The sequence below is a fragment of the Salmo trutta genome, unplaced genomic scaffold (genome assembly GCF_901001165.1).
Source record: "Salmo trutta unplaced genomic scaffold, fSalTru1.1, whole genome shotgun sequence".
Lineage (NCBI taxonomy): Eukaryota > Metazoa > Chordata > Actinopteri > Salmoniformes > Salmonidae > Salmo > Salmo trutta.
Window position 1 is genome coordinate 4334222 of NW_021822941.1, and position 12547 is coordinate 4346768.

The following is a 12547-nucleotide window of genomic DNA, read 5'->3' on the forward strand; positions in this document are numbered from 1 at the left end:
CCAAGACCAGACCAAACTAGAAGTCCAAGACTAGACCAAAATAGACGACCAAGACTAGACCAAACTAGACTAAACTAGACGACCAAGACCAGACCAAACTAGACGACCAAGACTAGACCAAACTAGACTAAACTAGACGACCAAGACCAGACCAAACTAGACGACCAAGACCAGACCAAACTAGACGACCAAGACTAGACCAAACTAGACTAAACTAGATGACCAAGACTAGACCAAACTAGATGAGCAAGACTAGACCAAACTAGATTAAACTAGACGACCAAGACTAGACCAAACTAGACAACCAAGACTAGACCAAACTAGACGACCAAGACTAGACCAAACTAGACTAAACTAGACGACCAAGATGAGACCAAACTAGATGAGCAAGAGTAGTCCAAACTAGACTAAACTAGACGACCAAGATCAGACCAAACTAGATGAGCAAGACTAGACCAAACTAGACTAAACTAGACGACCAAGACTAGACCAAACTAGACAACTAGACGACTAAGACTAGCCTAAACTAGACGACCAAGACCAGACCAAACTAGACAACCAAGACCAGACCATACTAGATGACCAAGACTAGACCAAACTAGACGACCAAGACTAGACCAAACTAGACGACCAAGACTAGACCAAACTAGATTAAACTAGACGACCAAGACTAGACCAAACTAGACAACCAAGACTAGACCAAACTAGCCGACCAAGTCTAGACCAAAATAGACGATCTAGAGTAGACAACAAGACAAATGGCACCCTATCTCCTATGTAGGGGATCAATTTTGAACAGAGCCCTTTGGGATAGATCGGCCATATAGGGCATAGGGTGGCATTTGGGAGGGAGGCAAAATGAGCACTTTCACTTTGACATGGACCCTGTGTCAAAGTTGCTACCCAAACTATTTGCTACTCTCTGTTATTATCTATGCATAGTCACTTTAATAACTCTATCTACATGTACATGTTACCTAAATTACCTCGACTAACCGGTGCCCCCTCACATTGACTGTACCGGTACCCCCTGTATATAGCCTCCACATTGACTGTACCGGTACCCCCTGTATATAGCCTCACTATTGTTATTTTACTGCTGCTCTTTAATTATTTGAAAAAAAAATTGGGGGATTTTTCTAAGTAAGCATTTCACATTTCACCTGTTGTATTCGGCGCATGTGACTAATACTAATACAATTTGATTTGATTTCTTTATCTGGATCACCGCCGACACCTAGTGGCCAACAACCAACATTACAATTCAAAAGGTATACAATGGATTAACATGCAGTAATACTGGATATGAACAGTATATATATGCAGTTGTATTTGTACAGCACATTCAGTTAATTAATGCTACCTCTATAATAACCACAGAGAAGTTGTTACCGTTACATCATTTTATCAAACAGGGGATTTCATAAAACAAACGACAACAAATCTTAATACACGTATGTTGATGGCAGAGAATGGTTAGTTTTCTATTCAATACCATAGAATGGTTAGTTTCTTTTGGACAATATAGTTGTATTCCTTACAGTGTATAGAACATAGTAAACGGTTTTAGGATGGAATTTAACGGTAGAAAAGCAGCACAGCAGCTTCGGTGATCTCCCTGGACGCACTCCAGCCCATGTTGGTCCCGTAACCGTTCCCGTCAAAGCCAGTGAAGTCACCACACTGTATGGGAGCACCATCAGGGAAGTGTCCACCACCACCTATACAGTACTACACACACACACACACACACACACACACACACACACACACACACACACACACACACACACACACACACACACACACACACACACACACACACACACACACACACACACACATTATGAAACAGATGGACACATGCATGCCATCTAATGCTTGCACACACAGACACACACACACACACACACATACACACTCACAGAGATACAGACACAGATACACACACACACACAAACACACAGACACACACAAACACACAGACACACACACATACACAATCCCAGAGACACACACACAGACACACACAAACACACAGACGCACACAGACACACACAAACACACAGACACACACACATACACACTCACAGAGACACAGATACACACACACAGACATACACACACAGACATACACACACACCGACACACAGACACACACACACACAGACACACACAGACACCGACACACAGACACACACACAGAATTATTTGCCTTAAAAAATACCACGATTGTTCCTTTGAACTCACATGTTCAGCGTTGCAGCCGGTTGGTTTGACCCCAGAGCAGATGGCCGTGGCTGCTCGTTCGGTATTTATGGCTCTGAACGTGATGAAGCCAGGTTGAAACTCATCTTTAGAAGATAAAAAACATGACAGAAACATGATATAAACGTCTACGAGCCACGTCATTTATTCCACAGACACATTCCCTTTCTGAATAAACTTAATGATAGTAACGTTGTTGTTATCTACAGGAGTATATATATATTTAGAAACTGGGTGGTTCGAGCCCTAAATGCTGATTGGCTGATGCTGCGATATATCAGACCGTATACCACGGGTATGTCAAAACAATTATTTTTACTTCTCTAATTATGTTGGTAACCAGTTTATAATAGCAATAAGGTACCTCCAGGTACTCTGTGTTGCGTCGTGCCTAAGAACAGCCCTTAGCCGTGGTATATTGGCCATATACCACACACCCCTTAAATATAAATATATATATATATACAGTTGAAGTCGGAAGTTTACATACACTTAGGTTGGAGTCATTAAAACTTGTTTTTCAACCACTCCACAAATTTCTTGTTAACAAACTGTAGTTTTGGCAAGTCGGTTAGGACATCTACTTTGTGCATGATACAAGTCATTTTTCCAATAATTGTTTACAGACAGATTATTTCACTTATAATTCACTGTATCACAATTCCAGTGAGTCAGAAGTTTACATACACTAAGTTGACTGTGCCTTTAAACAGCTTGGAAAATTCCAGGAAATTATGTCATGGCTTTAGAAGCTTCTGATAGGCTAATTGACATCATTTGAGTCAATTGGAGGTGTACCTGTGGATGTATTTCAAGGCCTACCTTCAAACTCAGTGCCTCTTTGCTTGACATCATGGGAAAATCAAAAGAAATCAGCCAAGATCTCAGAAAAAACATTGTGGACCTCCACAAGTCTGGTTCATCCTTGGGAGCAATTTCCAAATGCCTGAAGGTACCACGTTCAACTGTACAAACAATAGTACGCAAGTATAAACACCATGGGACCACGCAGCCATCATACCGCTCAGGAAGGAGATGCGTTCTGTCTCCTGGAGATTAACGTACTTTTGTGCGAAAAGTGCAAATCAATCCCAGAACAACAGCAAAGGACCTTGTGAAGATGCTGCAGGAAACAGGTACAAAACGTATCTATATCCACAGTAAAACGAGTCCTATATTGACATAACCTGAAAGGCCGCTCAGCAAGGAAGAAGCCTCTGCTACAAAACCGCCATAAAAAAGCCAGACTACGGTTTGCAACTGCACATGGGGACAAAGATTGTACTTTTTGGAGAAATGTCCTCTGGTCTGATGAAACAAAAATAGAACTGTTTGGTCATAATGACCATCGTTATGTTTGGAGGAAAAAGGGGAGGCTTGCAAGCCTGAAGAACACCATCCCAAACATGAAGCACAGGGTGGCAGCATCATGTTGGGGGGTGCTTTGCTGCAGGAGGGACTGGTGTACCTCAAAAAATAAATGGCATTATGAGGGAGGAAAATTATGTGGATATATTGAAGCAGCATCTCAAGACATCAGTCAGGAAGTTAAAGCTTGGTCGCAAATGGGTCTTCCATTTGCGACAATGACCCCAAGCATACTTCCAAAGTTGTGGCAAAATGGCTTAAGGACAACAAAGTCAAGGTATTGGAGTGGCCATCACAAAGCTCTGACCTCAATCCTATAGAAAATTTGTGGGCAGAACTGAAAAAGCGTGTGCGAGCAAGGAGGCCTACAAACCTGACTCAGTTACACCAGCTCTGTCAGGAGGAATGGGACAAAATTCACCCAACTCATTGTGGGAAGCTTGTGGAAGGCTACCCGAAACGTTTGACCCAAGTTAAACAATTTAAAGGCAATGCTACCAAATAGTAATTGAGTGTATGTAAACTTCTGATCCACTCGGAATGTGATGAAGGAAATAAAAGCTGAAATAAATCATTCTCTCTACTATTATTCTAACATTTCACGTTCTTAAAATAAAGTGGTGATCCTAACTCACCTAAAACTGAATTTTTACTAGGATTAAATGTCAGGAATTTTGAAAAACTGAGTTTAAATGTATTTGGCCAAGGTGTATGTAAACTTCCGACATCAACTGTATGTCTACAGATATATTTAATTTCATCGCTCTCTTTCATTTGTTCGTGGTTTATCAAATGAAAGAGGCCCCGTACTTCTTGAGCTGGGTCCGTACAGCTGTCTGGTGGTTTCTGTGTCTCCATGGTCATAGACAACAGGAATGGATGGTCCTCTGTTGCTGCAAGACCCCACGTTGTATCTCACTGGGTGGGTCTGGGATATCAGAACACAACATGTCATTCATGTTGAGCTTCATCAAGCACCCATCTGTTTGACCCACTGGGGGGGGGGGGGGGGGTTCAGACTGTGTTAACCTGCTGAGCTAAAGGCATCAGCTTGATGCATTAGTTTGTCAAAGTTATTCATAACGCAAATGTGGACCGAACCACCTCAAACACCTGTGTAAGTGAAATGAACAAGAACGTGTAAATTGTACTGTGTGTTTGTGTGTGTGCGGGTGTGAGTGTGTTTGATACCTTGAAGAGTTGGTGCAGGTTGCCTCCGTGCAGGGTGAGGAAGTGTCTCTCTGTGTGTATGTGTTTGATACCTTGAAGAGTTGGTGCAGGTTGCCTCTGTGCAGGGTGAGGAAGCATCTGTGTGTGTGTGTGTTTGATACCTTGAAGAGTTGGTGCAGGTTGCTTCTGTACAGGGTGAGGAAGTGTCTCTGTGTGTGTGTGTGTTTGATACCTTGAAGAGTTGGTGCAGGTTGCCTCTGTGCAGGGTGAGGAAGCATCTCTCTGTGTGAGTGTGTTTGATACCTTGAAGAGTTGGTGCAGGTTGCCTCCGTGCAGGGTGAGGAAGCGTCTCTCTGTGTGGTAACGCAGGATGGATGCCAGGTTCCAGTGTTCCATAGGAGAGTTGTTGGGAACGTGCCACACAGACATGTCCTCCGCCACAATGTCATAATACCCAGGGTTCTGAGGGAGACAGGAGGAGATGTATTAATACCCAGGGTTCTGAGGGAGACAGGAGGAGATGTATTAATACCCAGGGTTCTGAGGGAGACAGGAGCAGATGTATTAATACCCAGGGTTCTGAGGGAGACAGGAGCAGATGTATTAATACCCAGGGTTCTGAGGGAGACAGGAGCAGATGTATTAATACCCAGGGTTCTGAGGGAGACAGGAGCAGATGTATTAATACCCAGGGTTCTGAGGAGAGGAGATGTATTAATACCCAGGGTTCTGAGGAGAGGAGAACTTTTATTACCCAGGGTTCTGAGGAGAGGAGATGTTTTATTACCCAGGGTTCTGAGGAGAGGAGATGTATTAATACCCAGGGTTCTGAGGAGAGGAGATGTTTTAATACCCAGGGTTCTGAGGAGAGGAGATGTTTTAATACCCAGGGTTCTGAGGAGAGGAGATGTTTTATTACCCAGGGTTCTCAGGAGAGGAGATGTATTAATACCCAGGGTTCTGAGGGAGACAGGAGGAGATGTATTAATACCGAGGGTTCTGAGGGAGACAGGAGGAGATGTATTAATACCCAGGATTCTGAGGGAGACAGGAGCAGATGTATTAATACCCAGGGTTCTGAGGGAGACAGGAGCAGATGTATGAATACCCAGGGTTCTGAGAGAGACAGGAGCAGATGTATTAATACTTAGGGTTCTGAGAGAGACAGGAGCAGATGTATTAATTTCCAGGGTTCTGAGGGAGACAGGAGCAGATGTATTAATACCCAGGGTTCTGAGGAGAGGAGATGTTTTAATACCTAGGGTTCTGAGGAGAGGAGATGTTTTAATACCCAGGGTTCTGAGGGAGACAGGAGGAGATCTATTAATACCCAGGGTTCTGAGGAGAGGAGATGTTTTAATACCCAGGGTTCTGAGGAGAGGAGATGTTTTAATACCCAGGGTTCTGAGGGAGACAGGAGGAGATGTATTAATACCCAGGGTTCTGAGGGAGACAGGAGCAGATGTATTAATACCCAGGGTTCTGAGGAGAGGAGATGTTTTAATACCCAGGGTTCTGAGGAGAGGAGATGTATTAATACCCAGGGTTCTGAGGAGAGGAGATGTTTTAATACCCAGGGTTCTGAGGAGAGGAGATGTATTAATACCCAGGGTTCTGAGGAGAGGAGATGTTTTAATACCCAGGGTTCTGAGGGAGACAGGAGCAGATGTTTTAATACCCAGGGATCTGAGGGAGACAGGAGCAGATGTTTTAATACCCAGGGTTCTGAGGGAGACAGGAGCAGATGTTTTAATACCCAGGGATCTGAGGGAGACAGGAGCAGATGTTTTAATACCCAGGGTTCTAAGGGAGACAGGAGCAGATGTTTTAATACCCAGGGTTCTAAGGGAGACAGGAGGAGATGTATTAATACCCAGGGTTCTGAGGGAGACAGGAGCAGATGTATTAATACCCAGGGTTCTGAGGGAGACAGGAGGAGATGTATTAATACCCAGGGTTCTGAGGGAGACAGGAGCAGATGTATTAATACCCAGGGTTCTGAGGGAGACAGGAGGATATGTATTGATTTGTGTCTTGCATCACGCAATTCCATTCCACTTCCAGTTAATTCAGGAAATGCACTGACATTCCAATTCTTATTCTTCAATGCATTTATTTCAATGGGAAGAATTTGGAATTGTAATTTGGTTTCTGAATAGACTGGAATTGAAATGAAATTAAGCCCAACCCTACTGTATAGGTTTTCAACATTAGTTTAGTTTAAACCCCATCGTATGATATAGCAATCTGATCATCTATTTAACATATCAGCTTAAACCCCATCGTATGATATAGCAATCTGATCATCTATTTAACATATCAGCTTAAACCCCATCGTATGATATAGCAATCTGATGCCCGACTGTACAGTCGATGAGGTGGATATCGAAAAAAAAACATCTAGACTAGACAACACTCGATGATCTGGAAAAAGTGATTGAGACGAGACCGTCTAGACTAGACAAAAGTAGACTAAACAAGACAAAACAAGGTCCTCTACCTTGAAGTCATCAGAGGTGGCGCCCTCTGCTGTTCCAAAGGTGACCCTGTTGGCCCAGTTCCCCTCTCCGTCTGGCCGGTTGGGGTTACTACCCTGCTCACTGGACCAGCGGTCACCCACCGTGCACTTCCCATACATGTTGTTCTCGTGCACGCTCGCCACCAGGGTCCAGCCGCCACCCGCTGTGGTCATGTCACAAAAGGTCTGGTACACCACCCCGCTGGCTGTAGTCAGGTAGTACAGACCATCTGACAGAAGGAGAACTATATTAGAAATATCCTAATATATTGAAATGTACATAATTACATATGTTGAAATATGTAAATACATACAGTACCAGTCAAAAGTTTGGACACACCTACTTATTCAAGGTTTTTTCTTTATTTTTGCTATTTTCTACATTGTAGAATAATAGTGAAGACATCAGAACTATGAAATAACACAAATGGAATCATGTAGTAACCAAAAAAGTGTTAAACAAATCAAAATATATTTTAGATTCTTCAAAGTAGCAACCCTTTTTCTTGATGACAGCTTTGCACACTTTTGGCATTCTCTTACTTGTTTGGTCACTACAATATTCCATACGTGTTATTTCATAGTTTGATGTCTTCACTATAATTCTACAATGTAGAAAATAGTCAAAATAAAGAAAAACCCTGGAATGAGTAGCTGTGTCCAAACTTTTGACTGGTACTGTATCTTGAAATATATACCTATATATATTGAAGTATTTAACAATATATTGAACTACACTGCTCAAAAAAATAAAGGGAACACTTAAACAACACAATGAAACTCCAAGTCAATCACACTTCTGTGAAATCAAACTGTCCACTTAGGAAGCAACACTTATTGACAATAAATTGAACATGCTGTTGTGCAAATGGAATAGACAACAGGTGGAAATTATAGGCAAATAGCAAGACACCCCCAATAAAGGAGTGGTTCTGCAGGTGGTAACCACAGACCACTTCTCAGTTCCTATGCTTCCTGGCTGATGTTTTGGTCACTTTTGAATGCTGGCGGTGCTTTCACTCTAGTGGTAGCATGAGACGGAGTCTACAACCCACACAAGTAGCTCAGGAAGTGCAGCTCATCCAGGATGGCACATCAATGCGAGCTGTGGCAAGAAGGTTTGCTGTGTCTGTCAGCGTAGTGTCCAGAGCATGGAGGCGCTACCAGGAGACAGGCCAGTACATCAGGAGACGTGGAGGAAGCCGTAGGAGGGCAACAACCCAGCAGCAGGACCGCTACCTCCGCCTTTGTGCAAGGAGGAGCAGGAGAAGCACTGCCAGAGCCCTGCAAAATGACCTCCAACAGGCCACAAATGTGCATGTGTCTGCTCAAACGGTCAGAAACAGACTCCATGAAAGTGGTATGAGGGCCCGACGTCCACAGGTGGGGGTTGTGCTTACAGCCCAACACCGTGCAGGACGTTTGGCATTTGCCAGAGAACACCAAGACTGGCAAATTCGCCACTGGCGCCCTGTGCTCTTCACAGATGAAAGCAGGTTCACACTGAGCACGTGACAGACGTGACAGAGTCCGGAGACGCCGTGGAGAACGTTCTGCTGCCTGCAACATCCTCCAGCATGACCGGTTTGGCGGTTGGTCAGTCATGGTGTTGGGTGGCATTTCTTTGGGGGGCCGCACAGCCCTCCATGTGCTCGCCAGAGGTAGCCTGACTGCCATTAGGTACCGAGATGAGATCCTCAGACCCCTTGTGAGACCATATGCTGGTGCGGTTGGCCCTGGGTTCCTCCTAATACAAGACAATGCTAGACCTCATGTGGCTGGAGTGTGTCATCAGTTCCTGCAAGAGGAAGGCATTGATGCTATGGACTGGCCCGCCCGTTCTCCAGACCTGAATCCAATTGAGCACATCTGGGACATCATGTCTCGCTCCATCCACCAACGCCACGTTGCACCACAGACTGTCCAGGAGTTGGCGGATGCTTTAGTCCAGGTCTGGGAGGAGATCCCTCAGGAGACCATCCGCCACCTCATCAGGAGCATGCCCAGGCATTGTAGGGAGGTCATACAGGCACGTGGAGGCCACACACACTACTGAGCCTCATTTTGACTTGTTTTAAGGACATTACATCAAAGTTGGATCAGCCTGTAGTGTGGTTTTCCACTTTAATTTTGAGTGTGACTCCAAATCCAGACCTCCATGGGTTGATAAATTGGATTTCCATTGATTATTTTTGTGTGATTTTGTTGTCAGCACATTCAACTATGTAAAGAAAAAAGTATTTAATAAGATTATTTCTTTCATTCAGATCTAGGATGTGTTGTTTAAGTGTTCCCTTTATTTTTTTGAGCAGTATATATACTTACGTATAAGCAAGTGTAAACCTAAATATACTAACACATATGTAAATATAACAAAGTAAAAGTCTACATATATTGATACATATATCTAAATATAACAAAATATAGATGCCCATCTGATGAGTAAATTCTTTGTAACCATAGTGATACTCAATGTACTGTACATGCAACACCAAACGTAACCACCGGGTGGCGAGAGATAAACAGTACAAGATTGGCACTGCTATTCTTTCTGTTGTAGTCTGAGTGTTCAGACATTAATAATTATTTAATATACAGCACTGCAGTGTACAGCAGTTATAAACATGGGTGGTCCTGTGAAGCTTAAAGCAAGGCAACGTTAGGATTGTGGGTTTATGTCCCACTGGGGCAACCCATGTGAAAATGTTTAATCGCTTTGAGTTAAAGCATCTGCTAAATGGCATATATAGTTAATATATTATTATTATTATTATTATTATTGTATAAAAATGTTTCTTACCTTGATGTTGGTTATATCTGTCCCTTGTTTCTTTACAGCTCCTGGCAACGTATCGTGTTCTGTTCCTCAGCCTCTCCAAGCTGTTGAAGTCTGTTCTGAGAGACTGGAAACTGGGCCCAACCCCGGCTGCATGTCTGCCCTCGTGTACCGCCTGCACGGCTACTGGAAATCACCAAGACGAGAGGAAAGTTAAATACTTGATACAGACACGTGTGTGTTTTATTATTTTTGTTTTGTTTAACTAGTTAAGTCAGTTAAGAACAAATTCTTATTTACAATGACGGCCTACCCCGGCCAAACCCGGACGACGCTGGGCCAATTGTGCGCCGCCCTATGGGACTCCCAATCACAGCCGGATGGGATACAGCCAGGATTCGAACCAGGTACAATAGTGGCACGTCTTGCACTGAGTGTGTGTGTGTGTGTGTGTGTGTGTGTGTGTGTGTGTGTGTGTGTGTGTGTGTGTGTGTGTGTGTGTGTGTGTGTGTGTGTGTGTGTGTGTGTGTGTGTGATAGTGTGTGTGATTATGTGTGTGTGTGTGTGATAGTGTATGTGTGTGTGTGTGTGTGTGTGTGTGTGATAGTGTATGTGTGTGTGTGTGTGCTACATGACATTACTACAGTAAACACTACAGAGGATTAGACCCCATAGAGTGTGGAGCCCTGGTCTCCATACTGATCCTAAAATAATAAGGAAACTATTCACCTGAGGTATTGTTGCTTCTGTACATCTTACAATTACAGTACACAGCTGTAACGTGGTTGGCTATCTGGGAGGGAGTGGGAGGGGTCATTGTTCGATGTAACGTGGTTGGCTATCTGGGAGGGAGTGGGAGGGGTCGTTGTTCGCTGTAAGGTGGTAGGCTATCTGGGAGGTGGTGGGAGGTGGTGGGAGGGGCCGTTGTTCGCTGTAAGGTAGTAGGCTATCTGGGAGGTGGAGGGAGGGGTCGTTGTTCGCTGTAAGGTGGTAGGCTATCTGGGAGGTGGAGGGAGGGGTTGTTGTTCGCTGTAAGGTGGTAGGCTATCTGGGAGGTGGAGGGAGGGGTCGTTGTTCGCTGTAAGGTGGTAGGCCATCTGGGAGGCGGAGGGAGGGGTCGTTGTTCGCTGTAAGGTGGTTGGCTATCTGGGAGGTGGTGGGAGGGGCCGTTGTTCGCTGTAAGGTGGTAGGCTATCTGGGAGATGGTGGGAGGTGGTGGGAGGGGCCGTTGTTCGCTGTAACGTGGTAGGCTATCTGGGAGGGGGTGGGAGGGGTCGTTGTTCTCTGTAACGTGGTTGGCTATCTGGGAGGTAGTGGGAGGGGTCGTTGTTCTCTGTAACGTGGTTGGCTATCTGGGAGGGGGTGGGAGGGGTCGTTGTTCTCTGTAACGTGGTTGCTATCTGGGAGGTAGTGGGAGGGGTCGTTGTTCTCTGTAACGTGGTTGGCTATCTGGGAGGTGGTGGGAGGGGTTGTGGTTTGCTGTAACAAATGGACAATACAGTTGTATATTAAATTAGAATAGTGAATAAGTGAGAGGTCAGTATCTTACCAAGTTGAGGTGGTGAAGTTGAGTTAGTTGTAGGTGCACATGATGCATGTTCAACCATCAGCAGAGGAACCATCAACCACAGGAGAACACAGGAGAACATGTCTATGGAGAAGAGAGAGAGAGAGACTTCAACCACAGGAGAACACAGGACAACATGTCTATGGAGAAGAGAGAGAGAGAGACTTCAACCACAGGAGAACACAGGACAACATGTCTATGGAGAAGAGAGAGAGAGAGACTTCAACCACAGGAGAACACAGGAGAACATGTCTATGGGGAAGAGAGAGAGAGAGACTTCAACCACAGGAGAACACAGGACAACATGTCTATGGAGAAGAGAGAGAGAGAGAGAGAGAGACTTCAACCACTCCCCAAAATGTTATTCTTTATACATAAAAAGATACTAACTTAATACATTCCACAACTTGTAATGGAGGTTTCCATCAAAATAAATCCCGTAACAAACGTACCTAAAGCTGACGTTATCTCTCGTTCTCCCATATTACAGTATTACCAGAAGTGAATGTTGAATTACCTGCTGTAAGGAGGTCTCAGTGAGGGATCTGTCAAATGCCTGAGTCCCGGGGGGATCTTTATGATGCCAACCCTTAACACTGCCCATATTTATGCCAGCTCTGAAAGATTCACGTGTTCTTATCTGTCACGTCTGAGCCATAAAACTGTAAACAAAGCAACAAGGAACAAACTTGTTTTGATCAATAATGATTTAGTGCTCCTTTTACAGAAAAGTACAAGCCTTCCAAAACAGGGTTAATGGCAACAAGGGTAAAACAATAACTCTAGTTTATCATCCATAAAGGCCTCATAAAAGATTATCATGCTGATTTTGTTGCTGCTTCAAAGCCTGTAATCTGTGTGAGGCCATTACAACAGTTGA

At 44.2% G+C, this 12547-nt stretch overlaps 1 protein-coding gene across 4 annotated transcripts; it reads right to left on the bottom strand.

The window, feature by feature from the left end:
* Positions 1 to 1388: 1388 nt before the first annotated feature.
* On the bottom strand, positions 1389 to 12278 carry LOC115187382 (intelectin). 4 transcript variants are annotated; one of them, XM_029746461.1, is made up of 8 exons: positions 12185 to 12278; positions 11650 to 11751; positions 10125 to 10283; positions 7307 to 7554; positions 5110 to 5268; positions 4447 to 4564; positions 2251 to 2354; positions 1389 to 1731 (listed from the first exon to the last, which is right to left on the bottom strand). In XM_029746461.1, the coding sequence occupies exons 2-8, from the start codon at positions 11747 to 11749 to the stop codon at positions 1579 to 1581; spliced, it is 1041 nt and encodes a 346-aa protein (XP_029602321.1). In that variant the 5' UTR covers positions 11750 to 11751; positions 12185 to 12278; the 3' UTR covers positions 1389 to 1578. The 4 variants fall into 4 exon arrangements, with proteins under 4 accessions (XP_029602321.1, XP_029602320.1, XP_029602319.1 ...); XM_029746460.1 differs by having other exon boundaries at positions 10125 to 10286; XM_029746459.1 differs by lacking the exon at positions 12185 to 12278 and adding an exon at positions 12120 to 12181.
* Positions 12279 to 12547: the final 269 nt, after the last annotated feature.